General features: G+C 40.9%; 1 protein-coding gene across 2 annotated transcripts; it reads right to left on the minus strand.

The window, feature by feature from the left end:
• Window positions 1-535: 535 nt before the first annotated feature.
• clic5b (chloride intracellular channel 5b) lies at window positions 536-27,977 on the minus strand. 2 transcript variants are annotated; one of them, XM_033648055.2, is made up of 6 exons: window positions 27,272-27,977; window positions 7,849-7,958; window positions 7,638-7,763; window positions 6,931-7,037; window positions 5,192-5,373; window positions 536-4,851 (listed from the first exon to the last, which is right to left on the minus strand). In XM_033648055.2, the coding sequence occupies exons 1-6, from the start codon at window positions 27,854-27,856 to the stop codon at window positions 4,687-4,689; spliced, it is 1,275 nt and encodes a 424-aa protein (XP_033503946.2). In that variant the 5' UTR covers window positions 27,857-27,977; the 3' UTR covers window positions 536-4,686. The 2 variants fall into 2 exon arrangements, with proteins under 2 accessions (XP_033503946.2, XP_033503947.1); XM_033648056.2 differs by lacking the exon at window positions 27,272-27,977 and adding an exon at window positions 16,892-17,235.
• Between the last annotated feature and the right edge of the window lie 23 nt (window positions 27,978-28,000).

Below are 28,000 nucleotides of genomic sequence, written 5' to 3' on the forward strand. Positions count from 1 at the left end.
GGCACAAGTCTCGCTCCATATTTCCTTACTCCTGTGGAAACACTAGGCAGGCTCCATTTATTTTCTTTGACTGTTGTTTCTGGCAACGCCGCGTCTCAGTAAACACCACTCGCCCACCATTGTAAATCCGACAGGCGCAGATCTTTCAAGTTAGACTCCTTTGAGGAAAAATGGAGACAGATCGGATGGCGGCGCTCGGGTTTTCCGTCTTAATGAGAGAGTGGAGAAGAGGGATGGCGTTTGATCCCTGGCATGGAAGCCTCTATTTAAGCCTGTCAACGGTCATCACTCTCTCTCCCTCCTTCTTTCTCTTTCTCTCTCCGTTATGGATGGAGAAACAGACCTGCACCACTGGATTTGATCAACTCAGTCAGGCACACTTAACCCTTTTCAGGACCGCGATCCAGGCAGCACCATCCAGCACCTTTGCTATCACCGAGACAAACCGCTACCCCCTCCCTGCACGACAACCTCCGAAGTATCAGTGTTGATTGATCACCTAGCTGGAAAAGAAAAGAAAAGGCAGAAGCAGATCTGTGAAAATATTATTTTATTTGCAGAGCTTCGCAATGAGCAAGGCTCTCAGTCATCATGCTCCAATTTCATATCATATGTTTGTCCAAACCACACAAGAGCCTTATGGTTCTTCAAGGAAGTCTCGCTATAGTTGCAGCCTGACACCAAGCCAAAGACGATAAGCCCCGAGACAAATTTCCATCCTCCTCTGCATGGACAATGAAACTTTTGAACTTGAACTTTAGCCTGTGGATGTTGATAGGCTCCTCAGAGCGGAGGAAATGTGTCTGTGATGAAGGGGCCGGAGGGCTCCTGACCATCGTGGACCCAGCCTGGAAGACGCTTTTCATCGCAGCACTAATGGCTCTACCTAATCAGGCCTGATTGGGGGCTGCTAAATAAATACTCTCTCCATTCATAATATCATGTGTAACTCAAGACAAAATCAATACCTGGACTGAACACTAATAGCTAGAGGCAGAACAAATGTCTCGGCTCTGCTGTGATACATTTCTTTCAGAATGAGTCCATCAGTGACGTTGGCATGGATTTTTGATACTTCCAAACAAAGGCACATAGTCGAGGATTTTTCATATTTTAAAGGAGCAGTGTGTCAGATTTAGGTGGATGTATTGGCAGAAGTGGAATATATCAAAATAACTGTGTTTTCTTTAGTGCACTGTCACTGGAAAACAAGAATCATTGTGTTTTCGTTACCTTAGAATGCAGCGTTTATGTCTGGATAGGGAGCGGGTCCTTGTTTATAGAGATTGTCATGTTCACTGCCATGTTTTTACAGTAGCCCAGAATGGACAAACCAAACACTGGCTCTCGACGGGGACATTTTCGCAGCAGTCACTGTAGTTTGTAGCTCCTCCCTGATGACAGTTTTAGAAAAACAGATTTATTTTTTTATGTGAAACTGTTTTATTCAGTGTTTTTACTGGGTTAACTCACCTGGTCCATCTGTTTGGAGAGGAAGAGACCTCTGTGGATAATTTGGCTCCCAGTTAAAACTTCCTGTATACTGAGTGAATTCTAACCAGGAGAAGTTTGAGTTGGTTGCAATCGGCAATCCTCACTTGCTGCAACTACATCTCCCTAGATTCTACACATTGTTCTTTTAAAGGAGCAGTGTGTAGAATTTAGTGGCGTCTAGCGGTGAATATCGCAGATTGCAACCAGCTGAAACCTCTCCCATGTGCCAAACGTGAACTCCCAGTGGTTTTTACCCTGAGACAAATTATCCGCAGAGGTCTCTTCCTCTCCAACACAAATGAACCAGGTGATTTAACCAGTAAAAAACGCTGAGTAAAGCAGTTTCATGTTATAGATTTGCATTTTTCTGACACTGTTTGGCTTGTCGCAGACGGAGCACTAGCCCAGCACCTGCTAATGTGTGCTCACCTTATTTCTCTGATAACTTAAGATGCAGACATTCAGGAAGGTTTTACTGGGAGCCAAATTATCCTCAGAGGTCTCTTCCTCTCCAAAACAAACGTACCAGATGATTTAAACCGGTAAAAACACTGAATAAATCAGTTTCACGTTACAAATCAATGTTTTTCCAATGCTGTTTGGCTCATGGTGGTGCAACTTGGTGACTTCTGTAGCCGAGGACCTGCTCCCTATGTAGATATAAACAGCTCATTCTAAGGTAACAAAAACACAATGAATCTTATTTTCAGGTGATATTCAGGTGACATTAAATTCCATTTCTACCAGCACATCTCCCTAAATCCTACACACTGGACCTTTAAAAAGAAACTCACAATTTAAAAACAGATTCATGCAAACAAATCAGAAACAAGCTTTGTTCTATCAGTGCCCTCATCAGCTACATTTTGTTCTGTTGAACTAACATCATATAAACTTATCATTAAAATCAATCTCTCTTCAAATCAATCTTTCAGAAGCAGGAGTGAATTTCAAGATACATATAAGCTCAAGGAAACAAAACAACTACAGCAACACCGACAGTAATGACAATCAAAATGAATCTGCAGATTGCAACAGTCATATTCAGTGAACAGTTAGCGTCAGTCATCAATCATGGATGAATCAAAGGTGTCTCCCCAGGAGCCAAAGCTTGATAATAAACACTGGAGTCAGACTCGACTTCTGTGGGTTTAGGAATAAATAAAGTGAACGACCCTGACATCAGCAGCTAGTAAAATGTTTGGCCGTGCAGACCGGTGGATTATGTATGAAAGAGAGCTTTGTGTTATGAGAAATAAATACAGACGGGACACAATCGTGTTTGAGTGAAAGTGTTAGGTCAGAAGTTTCACAGCAGCAAAAATACATGTGGTTTGAAACCTGTGATTTAAAGAGACGGTTCACCCCAAAGTAAAACCAACATATTTATCCTGTTACTTTTAGTGCTATTTATAAATTTAGAGAGTTTTGGTGTGAGTTGCAGAGTGTTGGAGATATCGGCCGTAAAGATGTCTGCCTTCTCACCAATATAATGGAACTAGATGGCACTCAGCTTGTGGTGCTCGTAGCGCCAAAAATATGTTTATCAATGTCTCTACAGAAATCATGACCTGGTTACTCAAGATAATCCACAGACCTTGTTGTGAGTAGTTTCATGTAGGAACTATTTTCTCTCTACCAAACTACACCGGCCAACTGTATCACCACACAGAAGGAAGTGTGCATCTACTCATGGACAAGAGGCTCGTGCTCATGAGGGTGCGAGATGTAAACATTAATGGCGCTCTCCTCGGCTGAGCTGTAACGTTAGCTACAGTGGTGGAATGTAACTGAATGTAATGAAAATTTACTCAAGTATTGTGCTTAAGGTCAAATTTGAGTACGCACAGGGGAACATATGAAGGGTGCTGCCACAATAGCGTGCGCATGACTTTGGCAAGATGGCCGCCAGCTGCAGACAACTGTTCGAGACTGGGTGTTTTTAAAGACACCAGCCGTGATTGTGCGACCAAAAGAGTGTATTTCAAGTCAAAACAAGTGGTTTTTGTGCCTCAACATGATCACATATCAACATCGAAACGAAGAGTTGAGCACTCTTCAAAGGAGCAGGAGCAGGATGACCGAAATGTTAGTGTTACTAATAAATTGTGAAGCTGAGCAAGAGCAGGATTTTCTGTTCAAGAGTCAAGACGCACCTGCATTCGAGACAGAAATGTAAAGTTTCAGCATATCCACTACATAACAACAAATGTTACGTATCTGTCTTTGGTAGAGACTTTCATTTCAAACATTTATTCTGGCGATGGGGTTGAAGAGCTACAGGAAAACTGCTCAGACATAAGCTACTTACATTAGTGGCTTCATCACTACCAAAAATGTGTGACATAATTTCTGTCTGTCTTTTCAATGATGTCAGACATCTAGTTGTCTATTTGCTAAAGCCACTCACATGCCCTGGGCAGATCATAATGTTACATCAGTTTATCTGCTGCTTCATCATTAGCTGCCATAAAACTCTGTCGCAATCAATATGCCCCTGCAGTGGAAGTCCCTTGTGTCCAAGATCTAAAAAGCAGCTCCAAAACTGTCCTGGCAATTTTCTGGTCTTTCTCAGCCTGTCAGTGCTACTGCAAATCTCTCAGCAAGTAGATGCACACTTCCTTCTGCATGGTGATACGGCTGCAGTTCGGCAGAAGTTGTAGAAATAGTTCCTGCATGAAACTGCTCCCAACAAGACATGTGGATTATCTTGAGTAACCAGGTCCTGATTTCTGTAAAGAGACATTGATGCTGAGTTTTTTAAATGTATTTTTTGGCACTTTGAGCACCACAAGCTGAGTGTCATCTAGTTCCATTATATTCGAGAGAAGGCAGACGTGTCTACGGCTGATATCTCCAACAATCAGCAACTCACACCAGAACGATCTACACTGATAAACAGCACTACAGGTAAGAGGAAAAATGTGTATTTTGGATTTTGAGGTGAACTGTCCCTTTAAATTAAATGTGTTCAATTTATCGTCTGCTCCACTTCTGTGTCTCTGTAACTGTAACACCACGAACAGCTGTAAAGCATTATGAGCCACCCTATAACATCTGCAACATCTGACCTGCTTAATATGACAAAAACACCACTGAAGACTCTAAAGTCACATGTATGATGAACAGTGATGATGGTTTTGTTTGTTGTGTTTGTAGTTTATTTCGTCTGAGCTCAGGTTGGTTGGCGAGTTACTTGGCCAGTCTCCTCGCCACGTCTTTGTAGGCGGTCTCGATCTCGGAGTCAGCAGCGCAGGTGTTGGTGAATTCATCACGTGTGTAGGCATTCTTCAGATACCGCCACACCCCCGTCATGTCTGAGGGGATGTCGTAGTTGCGGTACTTTTTAGCAACAACCTGAAAGAGAAGGTAAAGCTGTAACTTCAGGAACTGAAGACAGGCTTGACGTTTAAAATCAGCTCTTAGACAGTCTCATAACTGCACCATCACTTTACATGCAGTGCATTCCCAGAGGTATTTTCAGAAAAGTTTTCCTGTGTTGTATCATAGGCACTCTAATGTTTATACACTATTTTCTACACTTGAATGACTATAAGTTATTAGAAATGCCCCGTATGAGTTTGAATTTTACCTTAAAATAGCCTCAAACATAAGAACTTTATGTCCTAAACTATAAATCAAATACTCCTCTTATTATATTATATATTAACACGTATGAATATTTCTCCCTCTTTACCTTGACTATGTGCAGTTTGGGCAGCAGGTTGCAGTCTGCGAGAGTGAGCTCATTTCCATCCAGGAAGCATCGGGTGGAGCCTTTCTCCTCCTCCATGCTGTCTGCGTCGATCTCATCTGGCAGGATGCTGTTCAGGTAATCGTCCAGCTTCTTCAGGGCCTTGGTCAAACCTTTCTCTAGAACTGAACACAGAAATACACACGTGACTATGAGTACAGCACTGCTACTTTAATATCACTGCTATTTTTAACAGTAAGAAAAAAGAGTACAAAGACCTAAAATTAAGACAAGATATATAATGAAAATCAAATAACAAAAACAAACAGAAACAACAACCAAACAAAAAAAATAAAAAATAATTTGATTTAATTTATAAAATAGAATAAAATAAAATAATATTAAATTAAATTAAATCAAATCAAATTAAATTGTTAAAAAATTATTTATTTATTTATTTAATTTAACTTTTATTTAACCAGGAAGTCCCACTGAGATTGAAAATCTCTTTACAAGAGAGACCTGGTCGAGGTAGCAGCCAATCAAACACACATTTAAAATGCAACAAATACAACATTTAACACAAAAATCCACAATAAAACAACAGCTATTCAAACATTGTGGCCTCTCAAGAATAACAAGCACATGTCTCTGTGACCACGTTCTGAGTGAGCAGTGACAGGGACAACCAGGTGAGTTTACTGGTGTGTAATTATTCTGTTATATTTGTTACTCCCCACTTATTACTCTTAAATAAATATGGACATTGAGTGGAGATGAAATGAACTGCTGACTGTGAAGGTGTTGTGTGTTGGGTGGGAATTGCATGCAAATCTTTAATGAGCTCAACCGCACATATTCTCCCTGCACGCTCTAATCTGTAGCATTTCATTTACACTCTGACATCCACCTTTTTTGAGAATATTTCTCTGACCTCTTTGTGTTTCCACCATTTTCTCCCCTGATTAAGAAACTCTGAAGCCTCTTAAAAGTCCTCCTCCCTGCTCCCGACAGTTTTCACCTTAGGAGCCCTTTAAAGGTCTGAGATGCTCTGTGAATAACTTTATCTTTAAGTCTTTATCTTTATGTCTCATAGGATTCAGTAGAACATGTACATTTTTTCTTTTGCATTCAAAATTTTTCCAATCCCATCATCAAGGTGGGACTCAAATCTTCCACAGAGATGTTTTACTATTGATTGTAGGGATGTTCACAAACATTTAATTATGAATATAACGTATAGCTTCCCTAGAGATGAAGCTGTCTGCATTATCTTTTCCAAATGATTCATGTACAAAATACTCTTCTTTACTAGTAGGGGTTTGATGTAACTCTTAAAATGTCAATAGAAGAAAAAATTGTGTATGAGGAAATTCAGTCTTTAAGGATTTAAGAGCCCACCTCAGAGGGGATCTTCTATATTAGAGACTTTACTGATAGAAGTCCTCTCAAAAACTGTTTTGGCACCTGTTGTATGTAATCCTGATTTTGCATCTCGTTCAGATTTGGGTATGAAAACACTGACGGATGCTGGTATTTCTAAAGGACAACACTGTGACAAGGTAAAAGTGTGTGGGGGTAACGTCACTAGGTGGCAGCACTGCAGAATATATGAGTCAGAGCAAGCCTCAACTCCTGGACTCTGCTACGACCTAGTGGAGGAACAGAATAAATGCTGTCATGTTCTCTTTTCTGTTGTGTGTGTGTGTGTGTGTGTAAATGGCATGAAATGAGCAGCCCACCGGCGTTGGCCTCTGGTTTGGTGTTCTTGATGTAGGCTGAGAACTTGGCGAAGATGTCGTTTCCAGCTGTGTTCGACTCTCTCTGCTTGGCGGCAAGTTTGGGATACCTGAGCAGACGTTAGAGGAGGGAGGGAGACGCAGTCAGAGACGCAGGCAGGGACCAAAGCATCTGGATAGCATTAACACCTGGACTGGAGCTGGGCTCAGGCTGAAAGCATGTTACACCGAGTTGGCCGCCCGCCCCTGAAGCTCTCTCACACTAAGGTCCATTTATAATGCAAAAAACTTTACAGGCAATAAAAGAAAGATTTAGTTGATCTGACTTTTTTCTCAGCAACTGCTCGCACACAGGTTTTTTCTTTTCGTCGTCTTAATAAACGACAATAACAAAAAACAATAAACCTGTCTTGAGTTTTCCTAAAATTAAAGTGTGTGTCTGAATGAAGCACACATAGTCATTGTTTGTGTGCCTCACACACACACACACCCATTCACTAAAGATTTACAGCAGCCATAAACAACAAACACTTGTATCAGTTAACATCAATCTTTATCAAATGCAGCACGTATTCCCCCTTTTGTTGGACTAAAATGTTTCCTGCCCTTTCAACAGTGTCACTGAAGTGAAATAAATCCAGCCCAAAGCAGCGTGTGTGCAGTCAGCGATACTGTAAACTACGCGTTGTAAAGCTGTCCGGTTGAATTACTTTGGAGGACACAGCGTCTCCTCCAGAAACTCCTCAATCTTGTTGATGTCGGTCTTGACTTCTCCGTTGAATGTCAGGAAAGGAGGGTGTGTCCCCGGAGCCAGGTTGTGCAGATCTGCGGGCTTTCTGCAGAGGTCACAGAGACAGCAGTGTGTCATGAAGGGCACAAGTGTGTGTGTTTGTGCACCGGAAGCTGTTCCTGTATCCTCACCTTTTGAGGTCGACGGTGGTGACGTTGAACACGACTCCTTTGAGCCAGAGGATCATGAAGAGGCGCTGAGAGAAGGGACAGTTGCCGATGCTTTCTCCATCGTTGCCCGCCTGCACGCAAACAAGACGATGGAAAACAAGTCAGAGCGATGAAATATGACACAGTGTGGAAATATAGTGTACACAGGAGAACATGTGCATACAGTGGATGGACAACAGCAGCTGTAGTGTGAAAAAGAACCACAGAGTTAACCTCCTCATATGAGGACATTACATTTTGGGTTTACTTGACCTTATACTTCATTCTGCTTAACTCAGACCTGTTGTCCTCATTCATGGATACTTTTTGTGCCATCTAGTGGTAGTAAGAGCACAATACACTAATCCTTGTAAAAACAAGATGGCAGCCATCTCTGCCAAGTCAGTCTGCAGCCGATCCCGACACAAAAGTCCAAAACCTGATCACAGTTTATGGTTTATTCATGATTAATAATGTTTGTAGTTTGATATGGCAACAAATTTGACCAATTTTAGCAACAGTAACAAGCTAAGACGCTGTTAATTAGGAAATACTCGTCTAAGGACATTGGGACTTTTTTACCGTCTTGTTTGCGGACATTGGTATTTAATTTTTCTCACGTGCCTTCAGTAAAACAGACTCCAAAATCTAAGAAAATTCTTGGTGAAGTGAAGTCACAGGGGTTCACATGCGAGTAATAAACTCTCACATAACTCATGCAGTTGAATCCAAGTCTCATTTACCCAGTCGTATGTCGTACTTCCCAAACAGACAGCTCTTTCAGACCGCGAACTGAAAAGGAGAGTGAAACTTATCCATGCTCTCTGTTCAAAGCCAGACTCCATTGACAAAAACAGTAATTTTCCCTCGCTCAACACAGGAGCTGCTGGTCTACCTCTGCCTCGATCAGTTAGTTAGTTTGTGTTATTGTGTGACATTGGTGAATCTGAACTAACCCTTTAAAACACCAGAGTCACACAATAACACAAACAGACTGACTGAGCGACGAGGTGTATTTTTTACACTTTAAACCACATCTCAACCGAGAAAAGTGTCTCCTTTGGATAAAGTTGTGTGGTAACGTTAGACCACAACATCAGCTCAACGTGAATAAGATTAACAATGATGTCTACATCTGTTTTAAGGTAAGTCAACATCGTGTTTGAGGCAACATATTGTCACTTTGCTGGAAAGAAATATAAAGTTATCTTTAACATCTCTAGCTAACGTTAGCTAAAGTTAGCCTAACGTTAGCTCCTAGCTGCGTTGTTCATCATGTCACCTTGTTTGCTGGGAGTTCATTAGCCTATTTTGTTCTAGTTTTGTACTTTGGTGATCGTACATCATTGTTAGCTGTTGTCCAAATGGCTCTAGTTAAGCTAACGTTAACTTCTGGAGCTTAGCTTCATTAACTTATCTGTAATGGCAGAGATAACAAAGGTTGGCAAACGTTATGCTGAATGATTCAGTGTAAATACTGTAGCACCAAACTAACGGAGAGACACTCTTGGTAAAGATGGTAAAAAGGCCGTTATCCTTTTCTCATATTCTGAGCCAAAAACTTTAACTTCAGTGGCACTTTAACTTGTTGTCTTTGATGGTGACGGCAACCAGATGCGGTTCACAAGCGTACACTGTGACCTGTAAATTTTGGCTTGTAATTTAAGCTTTTCATCGACCTTCTCAACAATAAAATGATGAATATATCCCTCCAATGCGTAGTTTAGGCCCTTTTGGTTACTTCTCAATGACATCTGACCGTTATGTCCCCAAAAATCATCAATTGCCTCCTGCGAAATGCCGTGTACTGTGACACCTGCCATAGCGCCGGTCACTGAATGTTGGTTTTGTCAATGAGTTTGGCTTTGATGAGAGCATGGATAAGATTGACTTTCTGTTCAGGTCCCCATCTAAAAGGACTGTCTGCTTGTGAAATACTGAGCATACGACTGGATAAATGAGACCTGGATTATATTGCATGAGTTGTGTGAGAGTTTGTAAACAAATTTTGATGTATTTTTGCTCTTATCAAACATGGACCCCGATCAAGACTTCTCCATTGGTGGATTTTTCGTTCACTGTGGAGGCATGTGAGAAAGTTTTCTTCGACACATTTCTGAACACATTAGAGCTGCAGTGTTTCAGTGATTAGGTGATTATTCGACGGTTCCAGACTCTCAAATGTTGGAATTTGTTGCTTTTCCTTGACTTTTCTTGTAGAAGACAGATTCAATTTGGATTTTTAAACTGCTGGTTGGACAAACCAGACATGTGATGACATCACCCTGGGCTCAAGTAAACTGTGATGGACATTTTTCACACATTTTTTAAATGAGGAAATAATCGTCAATGAAATGATAATAAAAATAATTTCCCCCTACTCGCTACACCAGCTTCATGCTTTTGGGAAAATCACACAATGTTTCCTCTCTCCAAGAACAAACTTGTTACTAACAACTAAACACATATTGGACCTAGCTGACTTATCTTTAACTTTATTTGACCAGGAAGGTTGTTCAGAGACGCGTCATGGGTTGTTTAAATGTAAACATTACATCAACACGCATAAATACGTGACCCTTAAGGGGACTCACTACAGGTGATAACAGTTTTTCATGTGCTTCATCTGGCCTTTCTTTCCTTACAGTGGTCAAGTTTGACATTTGGGGTTATTTTGCTTCCATAACGTCTCCTTTCAGACAAGTTGTGAGAAAACGTTTAACATACACATTTAAGTGTGTAATTTAGTTCAGTTTTCTGGAAATTCACACAAAAAGTGCGTAGTTACTTACATAATGCATCATTTGCATATTTAAACTAATAACATTTCAGAAAACTTGTAAAAATATAATTGTTTTAATCTAACTAATCAGCTGGGGAAGTTCCATGGTATCTAATAATTAAATTCGTACTCTTTTCATATGTAGGGTTTTATTTTTAGTCTTAAAGTATATGGAATTTTATGGTAAATGTCTTTAAAGGTAAGTTTTTCCTCAAACTCTGAGCCTAAAATCTCCACTTCAGTAGCGCTTACATACACCACACTTTCCAGTTTTATTCCCGTTTCTGAAGTTTTTTACAGAGGAGTTTGTTCATTAATCATATATGGCCTGATTCATAGAACATTTTATTCCTAAAACATGGAGACAATTATTTGATTTGTTTGTTTGTTTGTTTTACGGCTGTTGACAGTATCTTCTGATTTATAAGATGAGAAATAAAATGAATCCAAAATCCCCTCTGTAAAAACACCATTTGACTGTGATATGATAATAAAATTAAACAAGAATTTGAATCTGGCTTTATTCAATGTTCAGATTTCGGTTCTGGGAATTCATGCAAATTAGTGCATATTTAATTAAATAAAGTTTACCTTACCTTACCTTACCTAATTAGATATTGCCTCATTTGAATATTTAAACAGAAAACTTTTAATACAAAAAATAACTGTCTTAATGTAAGTAATAAATGAGGAAGATTCATCTTTTAGTTAAAAGTTTTACCCTATTCATGTGGAGAGTCTTCCCTTAAATCCCAGATAGAAATTAATGATAAAGCGAGAGTCAATACAAAAAGATTAAATTCTAGATTTGGGCATAGAACAAAAGCTAAAGCATTGTGTTTTTTCTCTGGCAGATTTGCATTTTATCCGAATGGTTTTGAAATTATTTCATCAATGGATCCAGAATTTTTAATCCTATAAATTAAGCATTAGATTTGGAGTTGCAGGTTTTCTCCTCAGCAGTGTCACGACTGATGGAATCACTTCCTCTTCGCCGTGAATTTGTGCACATGCAGTGAGATCGTGTGTCGGCATGTAGGGATACACAGCTGAGCCTCAGCACTGACACCTGACCCACTGGCCCAGTTGAATTATACATAGTGATCCGATCAGCTGGTTCACTGGCCGACAGGACACACACACACACAACGCAGGGTCAGAGCTGCAGGCCTGCAGTCACACACAGCTCCACAACACACAGCTGAACAAGTGCACTGACCTCGAGGTCAACACAGATCTGACAGCGGAGACAGTTTCCTTCATTTAGCCATGATTTGGAAATTAAAATCTCTTTATTGAGAATCATGTAGATTAATTTTCCTTGTCCTTGCAGCAGCAGCAGTCACTTCACAAATAAGAGACACCACAGTGAAGTGGAAAACATTTTGTCATTCAGCTTCGGCACACTGCTCCGAGCAAACACCAGAACACAGAGCCGTCAGTCTAAAAGTAGCTGAGCCAACTGTATGGACGCCAGCCATTGATGCCGGGTGCTGTCATGCAGCCTGAGCGCATGTGATGCTTCTGTCTGAGCATTGTTATGGCTGGGCTCAGCGGCACGGCCGTACCACAATACACAGCCGCTGATAATAGCCAATCAACATCTAGAACACGGAGGACAAAAGCTGTCACACACAACTGGGCCTGTGGGCAGAAGGAGCGTGAGCGTGTGGAGCTGCTGAGAGATCTGTGATGAGTGAAGGCAACGTTACTTCATATGACCCGTCACATACATGTACACTAATGATATCACTGAGTTTGGGTGCCCTTAGTTTGTTTTACCACATAATTAAATAAGAATAAATGACAGTTTTTATATTTCTTGTGTTTTTAAGTTTGTCTATAATAAATTTATACTGCAGTATTTGGCTATTAATTCATTTACCTTTACAAATACACTCTGAATAATAATGTGAGTAAATGATACACTCCCCAGCCACTTTATTAGGTACACCTGTTCAACTGCTCATTAACACAAACAGCTACTCAGCCAATCACGTGACAGCAGCTCAATGCCTTTAGTCATGTAGACATGGTGAAGACGAGCTGCTGAAGTTCAAACCGAGCATCAGAATGATGAAGAAAGGTGATTTAAGTGACTTTGAACGTGGCATGGTTGTTGGTGCCAGACGGGTTGGTCTGAGTATTTACTGGGATTTTCAGCACAACCATCTCTAGGGTTTACAGAGGATGGTCTCAACAAGAGAAAATATCCAGTGAGCCAAAATGCCTTGTTGATGCCAGAGGTCAGAGGAGAATGGCCAGACTGGTTCAAGATGATAGAAAGGCAACAGGAAGTCAAATAAGCACTGGTTCCAACCAAGGTGTGCAGAAGAGCATCTCTGAAGCAACAACACCTTGTCCAACCTTGAAGCAGATGGGCTACAGCAGCAGAAGACCACACCAGGTGCCACTCCTGTCAGCTAACAACAGGAAACTGAGGCTACAATTCACACGGGTTTTCTCACCAAAACTGGACAATAGAAGATTGGAAAAACCACATTCAGATGGAAGCATGGATCCATCCTGCCTTGTATCAACGCTTCAGGCTGCTGCTGCTGGTGTAATGGTGTGGGGGAGATTTTCTTAGTACCAACTGAGCATGGTTTAAACACCACAGCCTACCTGAGTATTGTTGCTGACCGTGTCCATCCCTTTATGACCACAGTGTACCCATCTTCTGATGGCTACTTCCAGCAGGATAACGCACCATGTCACAAAGCTCACATCATCTCAAACATGACAATGAGTTCACTGTACTCCAATGGCCTCCACAGTCACCAGATCTCAGTCCAATAGAGCACCTTTGGGATGTGCTGGAACGGGAGATTCTCATCATGGATGTGCAACCGACAAATCTGCAGCAACTGTGTGATGTCATCATGTCAATATGGACCAAAGTCTCTGAGGAATGTTTCCAGCACCTTGTTGAATCTGTGACACCAAGAATTAAAAAGGGGGTCCAACCTGGTACTAGCAAGGTGTACCTAATAAACTGGCCAGTGAGTGTATGTTGCTGTTTTAGTTCCAGTATACAGTTTTATTGAGGAGGTAGAGTGGGTTGTCCACTTCAATGTACACCTCAAGTTTTCTCCTTAAGTATTACACTTAAGACTTAATTTGTCCTTAACTGAGGGACTTACACAGTTGCACAGAATCCCTGAAAAGGTTTCTTTAGTTAAGGAAAAAACATTAAATCATTTATTGCGTTGAAAGAGATTTTACTGTGGTAAAAGTTTGTTTGATTGGACTCACACTTGTGACGCCTGTTATCGTCTCACATAGTTGCCCTATAGTTATATAGTGAAAAAATGGCAGAAGAAAAGAAGACAAGAAAAGCATACTGGTCAGAGGAGGAAAGGTTAAACGTATAAAGGAATACAATCATAAAAAGCACAAACTAGAAAGATCCCCAAATACCTGAAAACAGTTGTAAGAAGAAATTGCAATTAAAACTAAAACTATCCGTTCAGTTCTCCTGGTTGCAGAACACTCTTCTCAGGGTGTGTTAGTTTTTCTTTTTTAATTTATCACCATAAACGCGGTCATGTTGGAGTTAAGATAGAATCAGAGGCACCTTAAGATTTTGTTTGTTTTTTTTACCTTGCTTTGGTTGCTCAGATCTTTTGTGCAACGGCCTGTGGAATCCTTCAGCATAAGACCAAGACGAGACAACCAGAAATACTGAAGTTAACATTTTAAGGAAACTGTAATGAGAAGACTTAAGGGTGTTTTGTGCAACTGATTTTATTTTGAGGAAACTGTAACTAGGACTTTAGGTGTTTTGCGCAACCGGCCGCAGGTTTTCAGTACCTGAGAGTTATTACAGCATGCTGTTAAAGAAAAGTATCAGAATACATAAACCTCTAATTTTGGTATTATTAGAAATCCTATTTTAAATAACCGACACAGTAAAGTTTTAAAACCACTTTGATGAACAATGTAAAATTATTTATTTTATGGGTCTAAAAGTAAAATAAAAAAACTTAAAGGTGGTATATTTGCATAAGGTTGAAGGACTCAGGAGAGAGAGTGAAATATAAATATCATAATATTAAGATATCCTCACTTTTATTCTTAACTAATTGTCAAGCCGCTGAAACACTGGATCCTAGAATGCAACCAACCAATCACATTGTTTTTAAATTAGGTGCCACTTCCTGATAGATACTGATCCATTCAGCTCTGTTACACATTCAGAGTCTCCCAGTCGTATCTGAGAAAACCTTGATGAGCCACAGAAAACATTATATAACAGTTTTCACAGGCTGTGTAGGAACAGTCCCTTTGATGAGCATACACGATGAAGACTTGCCACTCATGAAGGGTTTATGTGTCAACAATGGAAGTCATCATTAGGGTTCACATAAAATAAAAATACACTGTGTCATGATGTGTTGCACAGATTTTACAATGAAAGTCTAGATGTTGTGCTCGGTCATTAGGTTCAGCCATGTACAACAGATGTCTGTCTCTCTGGGTCACAAAGACTGAAGTCGTAAATTTACAAGAACAAACCCAGCCTCCCAAAGTGAAGCGTGTGTTCCTCGACAAAAAAACAGAATTTTTCTGATTTTCTCGTAAATTTGTGACTTTATAATCTCAGATAATATAAAGTAATATAACAAAATACAATACATCAAAAATACAAATGATGAGGTCATTAAAGGAGGTTCAGTCATGTCGGACAGCTGTCTGTTCATCTAGATGACATCTCTACGACGACATGTGACGGCCACTGTGGGTGATAAAACAAAAGGTAAAAAAAAATAAAAAATAAAAACAATAAAGAGCCAAGGGATGGGGGTAATATTCCCTCTCAGAAAATTCAGAATATCCAAATTAAAGTGGAAAATTTTTAAGAAAAAAAAAATGGAATATTCTCTGAGATCCAACCAGCCTTTTCTTGGAAATGTACCACTTTAATCTCAGAGATTATCTTAAGTTTTTTGTGTACATCTTTGAATTTGTCCTCATAAATTTGTCTCATGCATTTTTGTGTTTGGTGGTTGCAAATTTACCCCTTTAATCTCAGGAATTATCCAAGTTTTTTTCTCGTAAATTTGGGAGTTTGTTCTCGTAAACTTGCCACTTTACTCTCAGAGAATATTTGCGTTTTCGTCTCAAAGTTCTCATAAATTTACCACATTAATCTCAGAGAATATCCAAGTTTTTTCTCTTTTTTCTCATTTTTGATTTTCTTAGTCGCAAATTTACCATTTTAATCTCAGGGATTATCCCTTTTTTTTCCCTTGTAAATTTGTGAGTTTGTTCTTGTAAATTTGCCACTTTAATCTCAGAGAATATTCAATTTTTTTCTCATAAATGTACCATTTTAATCTCGAAACTTCAGTTCAGGTCTGCAGCTACTATGGAAACCACTCCATACAAAAGGTGTGTGCATCAGACTGGTTCTGTAATTAACACACCTCACATAGAGTCAGAAGTGAATTTGACTTCACAACGATAACGTGTATTGAACAAGTTACAGCTCAAATTCTCCAACTAGATGTAAAACAAACCAAATTATCTCACTACAGTGTTTATCTTTCTATAAATAACAGTTTCACGCACTGAAGAGGAACACTGTGACCCGAGCCCAGTGTCAGTGAACTTCCAGTCACCCATCTGACCGGTTTCCAAGGAGAGAGATCGGCTGAAAGCAGCCTCCACATCAGCTAATTGGGTCAGTGCATCCAGGCAGCACATCAGCAATCAGCTGTTCCACCTGCCTCCACCTCACCTGCCTCAGGTATATTCATCCGCATCTAACATCTCCCACAGGGCCTCGAACGCATCTCGTGGAGGAGAAAACAACAGGTCTGCATCTACTGACGGTGCACTTTCATCGTGTTTGTTCTATTTCAGGTGATAATCTGGAGCATCTATTGATCCATGAACACGTGCACAAAATGTCAGGGACAGCTGAATATAAGAGAGCACGGTGGGTGATTTTAATGGGCTGTGAGTGAAGAGAATTAGCCCACCATGCACTGCTAATGCAGTTCTCTTTTTATCTGAGCTTCCCACCATCAGCAGGCAGCTTCAGTATCACTGTCACAACAATCCTGGGTCAACACCGAGCGCAGCGTGCCCGTGCCACTGTAACTCTACCTCTGCTATTGAGTTACACAAGCTTTCCAAAACACACAGCGGTGCGACACTGACAATCCTGCTCATATACCGCCTGTATCTGACATTAAACTTTAGAAAATACTGCAACCACAGCTCTGTCTGTCTTACCTTGACAAAAAGCTCGATATCAGGGTCTCTGTCTTGACCGCTAGTGGACATGATGCCTGCCTCTGGCTGTCACCTTGATTCTTTTTCTTTAACTACAGTCCTCTGCTTGTCCTTAGAGGTCTACATCCTCCAGGAAGAAAAAGATATCTTCTCTGAGATTATCCTCACTCCGCTGACACCTCACAGTAAGTTTTTGGTTCTCAGCCCCTGATTCAAGATCTCCACCACCCTCTGGTGCTGCAGAGCTGTCCTCTGTCTTGTTTGTGTCCTGTCCAGGTGGCAGGTAGAGCCCCTCGCTCTGATTTAGACACAGATGGAGAGCAGAGCTCACTCTCACTGACACACAGTGGAAAACAGGTGTCAGTCTATACCAGGGGGTGGAGCCCCGTCCCTCTCTCTTCCCACCACTGCAACCAAACTCCCCTCTAAAGCCACACACACCACCATCACCTCCTCTCCTATCTGTCTCCTCTCTGCCCTCACTTTCTCATTTTGTCTCTATGCTCCTCGGGGTCACATCAGGTTGACTCTTCCAGCTACATCACAAAAATATCACCACTCTTGAGAAATCCCAAATATCAAATATAACAAGCAGAAAAAAAGTGGGTTGATATTTCTGTCACTTTTTGTCACTTTTCGAGTGCGTGAGCTGCAGCATCCATATTTAATGTTCCGCACGTGTCTGACTGTGGCAGATTGAGGCAGGTTATATTTGATCACCAGCAGGAGATCTAGAGAGGATTCCTCTGTGAATTATTGATGCTCGGCTTCGGTTTTAAGGCAGGAATTGGCGTTCGTGTGCGGAAACACGGCCCTATGTAGGGCGACAAAAATAAAAGCAGGTCTGACACCAAAAATCTTCATCAGCACACAGAAGACATTGAACTGTTTTCTCTATTTGTGTCATTGAAACTGGTACACACTTTTAAGAGTTTTACCCCAAAAAAGAAACTCATTGTGTGAATTTTAAAGTCAGATGGAAGCAGAGGAAGAGAGACTTAATTTTTTAAGCAGTTTCTATTTATAGAGCAGCCCCCTCTCCTGGCTGACATACAAACATGCAGCACAAAGCAATTAGTGAGATGCTATGTGTTTATGAGGGAAAATGTTGAGTACTGTCTAATTAGTTATTTTAGGTTTTCTTTGTGTAGGCCATAACCACCGTTACAGTCTCAATGAGTCTCACAGAACACACACTGTGAAAATACTACATGTTAATGAGCTGAGCACAAAGTCTTATCAGATTTAGATCTCATTCAGCTGTCTTTCAACCCCCAGATTTGGCATCAATAAATAGAAAATCTCATTCCAGTTGATTACCACTGCATTTTAAAGAAGCTCTCTTCAGATATTTTTAGGATCCTTTACAGCTACAGACTAGAGAAGACACTAAGTGTAGCTGATTTTACATTTATCAAAGCAATAGTTGCAACTCAACCACCATGTGATCGCCATTGTACACGCCTGCAAACCATGGACACACTATGCTTAAGTTTCAACATGTGTGGTGAGGTTTAGGCACAAAAAACACTTGGTTATGGTCAGCAAAAATGTTCATGTTTTGGCTGAAAATACCCACTTTTGAGGGCGTGATCCCAGCTGGACATGCAGATATGACAGAGACAGAGCTGTCTTTGTTTAAGTCTCCTCTAAAAACATACTTCTACTGGAAAGCATATTCATTTATTCATTTTCTGTAACTGCTTATCCTGTTAGGGTTTGCAGGGCTCTGGAGCCTATCCCAGCTGACACTGGGTGAGAGGCAGGGTTCACCCTGGACAGGTCACCAGACTATCACAGGGCCGACACATAGAGACAGACAACCATTCACACTCACATTCACACCTACGGACAATTTAGAGTCACCAATTAACCTGCATGTCTTTGGACTGTGGGAGGAAGCTGAGGCACCAAGTCATTTAACTTTTTCCTCAGTGCCCCATAATGACAACGTAAAAACAGGATTTTAGAATTTTTCGCAAATGTATGCAAAGAAAAAAGACACGTCACATTGATACAAGTACTCAGACTCTTTACTATGACACTTGTAGTCTCTCTCATCTGTGAGATGTTTCTACACCTTAAAGAACTCCACCTGTTGTAGATTCAACTGATTAGTGAAACAAATATAAAGAATGCACATCCTCCGAATCAACTTATTTCAATCGGTGCTGACATCAAAGGGAAAACTTAAGAAATCAGGCTGAGGAAGCCTCCTACGTGAGGCGAAACGTTGCTTATTTGTTTGGTATGGGAATAAAGCACGGGAGCAGGAATACATCATGTGTGACAAATCCTGATTTCTTAAGATTCAACTGTTTAGACATGATTTGGAAAGGCCCACACCTGTGTCTATATAAGGTCTCAGCTGACAATCAGAGCAAACCAGCCATGACGTGAAAGGAGCAGCCTACAAAGCTCAAAGACAGGATTGTGTCGAGGCACAGATCTGGAGAAGGCTACAAAAAAATATTTCAGCTGCAGTGAAGGTTCCCAGGAAGAGTGAGAAAACGGAGCAATCCAGGGAGAGGGTCTTTGAATAGAGGTGACCAAGAAGTTGATGTTAACTCTGGCTGAGCTTGTCAACCATCGCCAAAGCGCTCCACTGATCTTGGCTTTGTGTCAGTCGCCAGACAGGAGCCTCTCCTCGGTTAAAGACACAGGAAAGCTGCTTGGAGTTTTCATGAAAGCACCTGAAGGACTCTTGGACAAGAGACAAGATTCTCTGCTCTGATTAAACAAAGATTGAACTATTTGGCTTTAATTCTAACTGTTATGTTTGGGAGGAAACCAGCCCACCCAATACCAATGTTGAAACATGGTGGTGACAGCATCATGCTGTGGCAGTGTTTTTCAGAGGCAGGGACTGGGGGTCTGGTCGGGGTTAAAGGAAAGCTTAACAGAGACATCCATAGGGAACACCTGGTCCAGAATGCTCAGGACCTCAGACTGGGCTGAATGACACCGAGCACACAGCCAAGACAGCACAGCAGTGGCTCCCTGTGAACGTCCCTGAGTGACTGAGCCAGAGCCCTGACATGAACGCAATCAAACATCTCTGGAGAGGCCTGAAAATGGATCATCCACCACCGGTCCCCATACAACCTGAGAGAGCTTTGAGAGGATCTGCAGAGGAGAGTGGCAGAAAATCCCCAAATTCAAGTATGCAAAGCTTTATGTGTCAAACCCAAGACGACTTGAGGATGAGAACAGAGTGAGAGGTCTTGGTTGTGGACTTTCCACGTCAACATATGATGTGCAAGGTAGCCTGGGTGCATCTGTCATTAACGTTCTGGGATGCCGTGTCATCTTCAGCCTGTGTCTTTTCTAACAATTTATTTTTATTGGATGAATAGTTAGCATCTGTCGCCTCACAGCAAGAGTGCTCCAAGTTTGAATTTTGTTTGTGGAGTTTGCATGTTCTCCCCGTGTCAGCGTGGGTTTTCTCCAGGTGCAGGTGTGTCCGTAGGTGTGAATGTGAGTGTGAATGGTTGTCTGTCTCTATGTGTCAGCCTGTGATAGTCTGGTGGCCTGTCCAGGGTGAACCCTGCCTCTCACCCAGTGACACCTGGGATAGGCTCCAGCTCCTTCACGACCCTTAAAAGGATAAGCATTTACAGATAATGATGAATGGAATGAATGGTTTTACATAGTAGGTTGAACACTTATTGTTCTTACTTGGAGATAATTTGAGAGGGTTGATAGCGATCTTAAATGTGACAGTGGGATCAATCTCCTAATCTCAAGCATATTTCTCAAATGTTTATGTATTCCTTTAAAGATTTCTTAATCCTTTGTTGGTCATAAACCCATTAAGGGCTCAGAAGAAATGGCCTTGGGGGTTTTGTGTCCTCTTGAGACAAAAGGAAGCTCAAATCACTGACTTGTTGGGCTAATCATTCAACCAACATCAAACAGTAACAGACATTTTGTATCTTTCCGGAGCAGAGGTGGAGAGGAGTGTTTGAACTCTCCGCTGTGTCGACACATGCTCACCAAATACGACAACCGGTCGATCCATGGGTGACAACAAACCTTATGATTATGTGACCATGTGAACTCTGCCAGTGACTGCTTACACATCTTGTACAGTTAGTATCATAAACAGCTCACTATCACACAGTGTAGGAGTATAAAAAAGATTAAGGCTTATAGTGATAGTAGTGATAGCTCACAAACAGCAGGGGAGGGGCCACGATCTCCAAACTCCCCTCCCTGTTTTTATAGCTCAGCTCGGTTTGGTTTATGGCGATTGTTGAAGATTAAACTGTTGGGAAATCACCCACAGGTTGGACAGGACAGAGGGGCGGGGCGGTATGTGGAGAAGGGGCCAAGTATGTTGTCACCTCCAGGTTGGACTACGGTCCATGTTTATCATAATTGTGACATAACGACATCAAGATATCATATCTCTAATCCCAATCAGGGCAATGGGTGAAAATTAGTTGCAAGGATAGATTTAAAGAATCTGCTGCCAGAGGAGCCGCTGAATGAGTTCCCTCTGAGCGGTAAGTCACTAAAAGAGTCTGAGAAGTAAAACATTCAGGACGCCACAGTTTGTTCCACACTGCTGAAGCTGCTCCTCTTTCTGGAACCACCACAGAGTGAGAATTTTGCTTTCAGCCATGCTTGTTGTTGCCGTGGGTAACAGTATGATGTCAGTATGTCAACACGTAGAAATATTTTTGCGATATGAATGTTTCATATGATATTAAAAATCATACCGGTATTATCATGAACGATCTACCTATGCTCTATCCTACTTTCCTATCCATCTAACCTTAACCCCTTGGCTCCCACTCGGAAACTCCCAGACGGCACTATTACTCCCACTCATGCCCCCAATCCCAAATGGATCCCTTACAGACTCGTTGACTACAGACCTAGGACCAATTCCATTTCTTCCCCTTAGCCCTTGTCTTGGCCCTTCCCCTTGGTTTTGTGCGTTCACGTGAAAGGAAGTGGTGTCCCAATTCTGCGTCAGGTTAGCTCTTAACCCTATCACGACTGTAGTGAAGATGTTTGGATCACTTTAAGATAAATCGTCCAGGTCAGATTGTAGCACTTAATTTGTCTTCTCTACTGATCGCTTACTCCCATTCTTAAGGCCCATTTATGCTCCCTTTACGTACGAAAATATATATGTCCGTTTCAAACGATGTTACCGTTACTGCCCACATACTTCCATGTGTCCTTTACGTTGGCATGGATGTTAACCAATATATCCACCAGGGGGCAGCCCAGAGTCAAAAGTTTATGACAACAACAAACTCAAAAACAAACAAGGTGACTGTGGAGGAGATATTGATAATGGACCTCTTGCATAAAAGACAAAAACAGAGGCAGCTTTGTAGGAGGCGGTGGTCGGTGAGGCCGTTAAATACATCGCGACTGGAGGACGGAGAATTCTTTTCTCTAGTATTGCCGATGATAGAAATTGACAACAAGCGTCATTTCCAGTACTTTAGGATGTCCGCCGGGGCATTCGGTAACCGCCATTGTTATTTCTTCTTCATGTCTCACTAGAGCTACGTATTGGGTAGTGACAGCAACACTGCCCCCACGGTTTCCGATGGTACTGCTCCGTTTGGCCCGTATCCGTAAGCTTTATGGAAACGTGTAGAAATACGGACGAAATGAACGCGAAGCACGGACAGAAGGCTCCGTCCGTATCCGGATCCGTATTTAACGTTGAGCATAAATGGGCCTTTACCCGACCACAGCCTTTACTGATGCAACACAAAGACAGTTTTAAGATTCAGCACAAACTGCTGCAGTCGTTCCTGATCACAGGGCCTTACAGTCAGTGAGCTCAGACAGAGCTCCTTGAGCTCAGCCCACTGACTCTCAAATCTGTGTTGCCCAATCAGCAAAGTGACCCCTGCATGTGCTGATAGTTCACCTCACAGAGCAGCAGCTCTATCAGGAGAGCAGGAAAACACACAGACGGATTTGCTCAGGCATGGAGTCCACCGCTGGTTTCTATGGCCGTACAGTAAACCAGTTAATTATTACATCAGGCTGCCTGCAGAATAAAGTCACTGACTGAGCTCCTGATACAGAGAGCGCTGACTTTTAGTACTGAAATCAGTATTTCGTCTACTAGTGTTATTTAATACTAGAACTATTGTTAAAGAGTTCATTATTATGCCCTATTTATTCCTCTGCACTTACCTATTTTTTTTATTTTAATGAGTATTTACAATGCAGTTATTGCACCTTATTGTTGTCATGTCCATGTTGAATGTCTTGTTTGCTATATGTTCTTTACTGTGCCTGGGTTTGTGAGTAACGACATTTCATTCACTGTGTGCGGCTGCATACAGTGAATGACAATAAAACTGAAATTTAATTGAGAAGAAAAACAATCATCATCATCGTTAGAAAGTAGGGCGTACACATATCTAGTATCTTAAAAATTATATACAATTCATCCATAAGCATTTTCCATTGTGCCAAAATTAGGGCTGCAACTAATGATTATTTTTCAATTTGAATTTCAATTTCATTTTATTTATTTAAAAAGGGACAGTGCATATTAATGAACATATACATGTCAATATGCCAGATTATAGCCGTAGGCTAGTTTCCATCTGTAGTCCCTTGGCAGGTTGATAATACACCAGGTAAAATAGAAAAAGAGAAAAAAGAAAAGAAACAAAACATACACAATACAAGTATTCATTCATTCATTCAAGACATATACAATACAAGTACACAGAACAGAGTACAGAGACCATTCGAGTTAGTGTGCAAAAGAGGAAAGTGCTTACCATAAAGTGCTGGTGCATGTAAATAAAGTGCTGTTGCATAGATAAACTATATATTGCACAGATTTAAATAAATACAAATCTAAATTGCACGATGCCCTTATAAAGTGCTAGTGCATATTAGATAAAGTGCTGCTGCGTGACAGAAAATTAACCAGTACTAAATGAAGGTTGCACATTGCCCTACTACATATTACTAATAAATGGTACAGTTATAAACATAAAGTGCATACTGCATATTAAAGTGCTCTGAGTTTTCTCATGTATTAAACTTTTAATCATTTTCTTAATTAGTTAATTAATTAGTTGTTTCGTTTATAAAATATTAAAAAATGTGAAAAAAAGTCTTAAACTAAAAGGTATTTAGTTTAGTGTCATAAAGGAGAAAATAAACCAGAAAATGTTCACTTTTAAGAAGCTGGAATCAAATAATTCTGACTTTTTTCTCAACTTTTTTCAGTTACTCAAACCGAATCAAATTATCAAATTATCAAATTAGTTGGCAATTAATTTAAAAGTTGTCAGTGTATCCATCATACGAATAATCGTTGCCGCTCATAAATCATCCATTTCTTTTATTTAACACCCAAAACATTTTGTTCTCGCTCTAATTTTCTAACCATTGTTGGAGTTCAGTCTTGTACCAATTTCTTGTTTTTGCCTTTTTGCTTATAACCAATAATATCTTAGTTAAATATCTATTATTATCAATGACACAACCATTTATATTTTCAAGGTACATGTATTTGCATTCCTTAGATATTGCATATATGTAGTACATTCACTTCTAATGACTGAGATGTTCAATAAACTCACCCTAAATAACCTCTGCAGTCAGTTCAGGCCTCAGCAGTGAACCATGTGTTTACTGTGGCTATAAATAAGTTGTTAAGCAGCAGCAGTCGGACCCCTTTATAATGCCTGATTATTATTTCTTCTTATGGTTCATATCTGTGTTTTAAAATTTTTGGCTTTACGTTTTCTTAAAGTATACGAGTATTATCACATCATGACCTCTGAGTCTAATGTGGTGATGAGTCGTGTGTGCATTAGTCTCTGCCAACAACTGGCTGATGTTACACCTCTGGATGATGATTCTCAATATATTCTCTGATCTTTTGATATGACATAGACTTTTTGTTATCATCTGTTTTTCTCCTTATGTTGAGAGGAGATCCGTTGTACGAGCCTCGACTTCTCCTGACACATCTCTTATTTTTCTACTAAATGGATTTTATTCAGTTTTATGTATCTTCAAATAATAATGAATAAAATAAAAAATAAAATGAAATCTATACTGTGGACACAGTTTAGAGGGATATATTGTACTTTTCACTGCACTTCATTTATCTGACCACTTTATATTAATAATACCAAATATAATCAACGAATAAAAAATGTGGTATCTTTATAGGTTAAGATTAGATAAGACATTATCAATCCCCAGGGTGTAAATTAATTTATCCAGCAGCATATGAAGTCATTAAAAGGAGCTCCAACTTTATCAGCTGCAACATTATAGTGATCAGCAGTGGTGGAGGAAGTATTCAGATCCTTTACTGGTGAAAAGTATTAATATGACACTGTAAAAATACTCTGTTACAAGTAAAAGTCCTGCACTGAAAATGTTATTTGAGTAAAAATATGTAAGTACAACCAGGAACATGTACTTAAAGTATTAAAAGTGAAAGTACTCAATGCAGAAAGTAAAATGGATCCCTCAAAATAATAAGCAAATCCTTATATTTGCGAAGCAGAAACCATTATTTATTTTCTTCCAATTAATTTTCTGCCAACTGATCGATCAACATTTCATTTCAGCTACACTTTTATATTTTCACATGTTTTGTGCAAAAATCTTAATTTGTAAAGTAACTAATAACCAAAGTTATTAAATAATTGTAGTGGAGTGATGGAGTAGAAAGTGGCATTAGATTAAAACACAAATACCTCAAATTTGAACTTAAGTGCAGTAAATGTACTTAGTTACATTCCACCACTGGTGATTAGTGTTGATATTAATGCATCAGTAATCATCATACAATCATATACAGTAATGTGTGTTCTGAAACAGGCCGTTCTGCATAATGAGTACTTTTGGTCCTTTGACTATATCCTCCTGAGACCCTGTGTCCTCATATGAGGACATCACATTTTGGGTTTTCTTGACCTTGTATATCATTCAACTTAGTTTCTATATACAGACTCTACATTCAGTGAATGTAGAGTCTGTAGGCAAACCCCGGAGATCTTGCCTCTGGAAGAAGAGCGGAAGAGCCCTGGTTTCCGGTCGTAGGCTGTTTGTGATATTGACCAATCACGTTTGAGCTGGCTGCAGTTGTTGCCAGGTTAAACGGTCCGTGCGATGAACTAACAAAGCGGAACATAATTGGCGTCACTGCAAACTCTGAATCCGTTGCAATGGTTCAGCATATTTATTTATATATAAACGGAAGTCGGAAACGGAAATTCGCCTCCTCCGCCCAAATCAAACTGGAATGCCAAAAAATCGGGGGTCTGCCCCCAGAGGCTGTATTGCCGTCTGCCGGAAGTCAGACGCCGAATACAGCCGATGGGTTCCAAGAACGCATTCAACTTAACTCATTGTCTTCGTCCGTGGACACTTTTTTTTGCCATCTAGTGGTAGTAAGAGCACAATACACTAATCCATGTAAAAAAACAAAAAAAAAAAACAAGATGGCAGCCATCTCTGCCAAGTCAGTCTGCAGCCAACACAAAAGTGGACAAGGTCCAAAACCTGATCACATTTAATGGTTGAAATGTGTTTATTTATGATTAATAATGTTTGTAGTTTGATGTGGCAACAAAGTTGACTAATTTGCCACTGATTGCCCAGGGCCCCAATGAGAGGGGGGCCCTTTAAAAGCTTGGAATAAAAAAGTTTGGTTTTATTTGCAGCTTTTTATTTCTAATTAATTAGTACACTAACTAAATTAAATGAAAACTAAAAAACTTAAATCAGCTGAAAGACCGAACTTTGAATAAAATAATAGTGAAAGCTCTCTAAAGCCTGTCTCACCCTTTAAAGGCGCAAAATGGTTCAGTCCACCCTTGCACTAGGATTAGTCTCTAAATGCAGCTCGAGCCTAGTGGCAGCATTGTAGACTGTTTCCTCAAAAAAAAAAAAAAAAAAAAAGGGAAATCCGGATTTCATAAAGGAAAACTAATGAAGCAAGGAAATGGAAAAAGCTCAAAAGGTGTGTGTGAGAGACAGGGATCAAGAGAGAAAGGGCGGGGACCCACAGAGAGGGCTTATGCACAGGGCCCAGAATTTGGTGCTACGTCCCTGCTAGTAACAGGGTGTTTTAACACTTTTTTGCTTTAGTAAAACATCTTCTTCATCCACTGTAAATAACCAGCCATGACACTAAAGAAACAGAAGTTGTGCCCAAAAAAAGTAAAGTTCACAGCACAGCGAAGAAAACACGAGACAAGAGACAAGATGGCCTCAGTGCTGCTGATAAAGGCAAAACCCAGCTATAATGCTGCTGCTTTCTCTGATGTCTCATGCTGGGCAGTGATGCTGAAGCAAACTGAAGCCTGACCCGGGTCAACCTGCACAGACTCTGGTTTTCTTTCTGTTTCTTACCTTGACGAACAGAGAGATGTCAGGCTGGCTGGGATCAGCCGGCGCAGCGCTGCTCTCATCCAGAGTGACACTCTCCAGAGTCTTCAAGCTGTAGTCGACACACTCCTCCGGTGTGCTGTCAGTGTTGGGGTGTGTGTACGACATCAACATCCCATCTTCCGCGTTATCCTCATCCTGTACCCTGGGCTGGATCGGCGGGTCGTCGCACGGGTCTCCGGGGGAAGCGGAGGATGCTGAGGAGGCCGAGGAGGAGCGCCTGGATCCGCTGTGCGCCTCGCCGTTCACTTCCTCCACTTTCACCTCCTCCACCACTGGCTCCACATGCACCTCAACCTTTTCCTCTGCTTTAACCTCTTCATCATCGCTGGATGAGGAGGAAGAGCTTCTTTCTTTGTCCCTGGTGTCCATGTAGTCCGGGGAGCTGCGCTCCCCCTTCGCAGAGACGTGGACCTGCACCTCGCTGTACAGCTGCTCCTGCGCTTCTCCTGGGTTCTCAGATCTGGGCTCTCTGTCGGGGCTGTCGGCTCCATCGCGGCGCTCTTCGTGCTCACTTCCGTCAGCAATCGTGTCATAGATGTTGTCCATGTCTGCAGTGTTTTTTCCCGGCGGATCAGGAGGTTAAACGTGGAGGAGGTGAGCTGCAGTGGTCACAGTGTGGCGCACAGTCCGTCTGCCTCTGACTGACTGAGCACCTAGGCAAACTCCAGCGATAACTCATAGGAGACCTTT

This window comes from Epinephelus lanceolatus, chromosome 13, assembly GCF_041903045.1.
Source record: "Epinephelus lanceolatus isolate andai-2023 chromosome 13, ASM4190304v1, whole genome shotgun sequence".
Taxonomy (NCBI): domain Eukaryota; kingdom Metazoa; phylum Chordata; class Actinopteri; order Perciformes; family Serranidae; genus Epinephelus; species Epinephelus lanceolatus.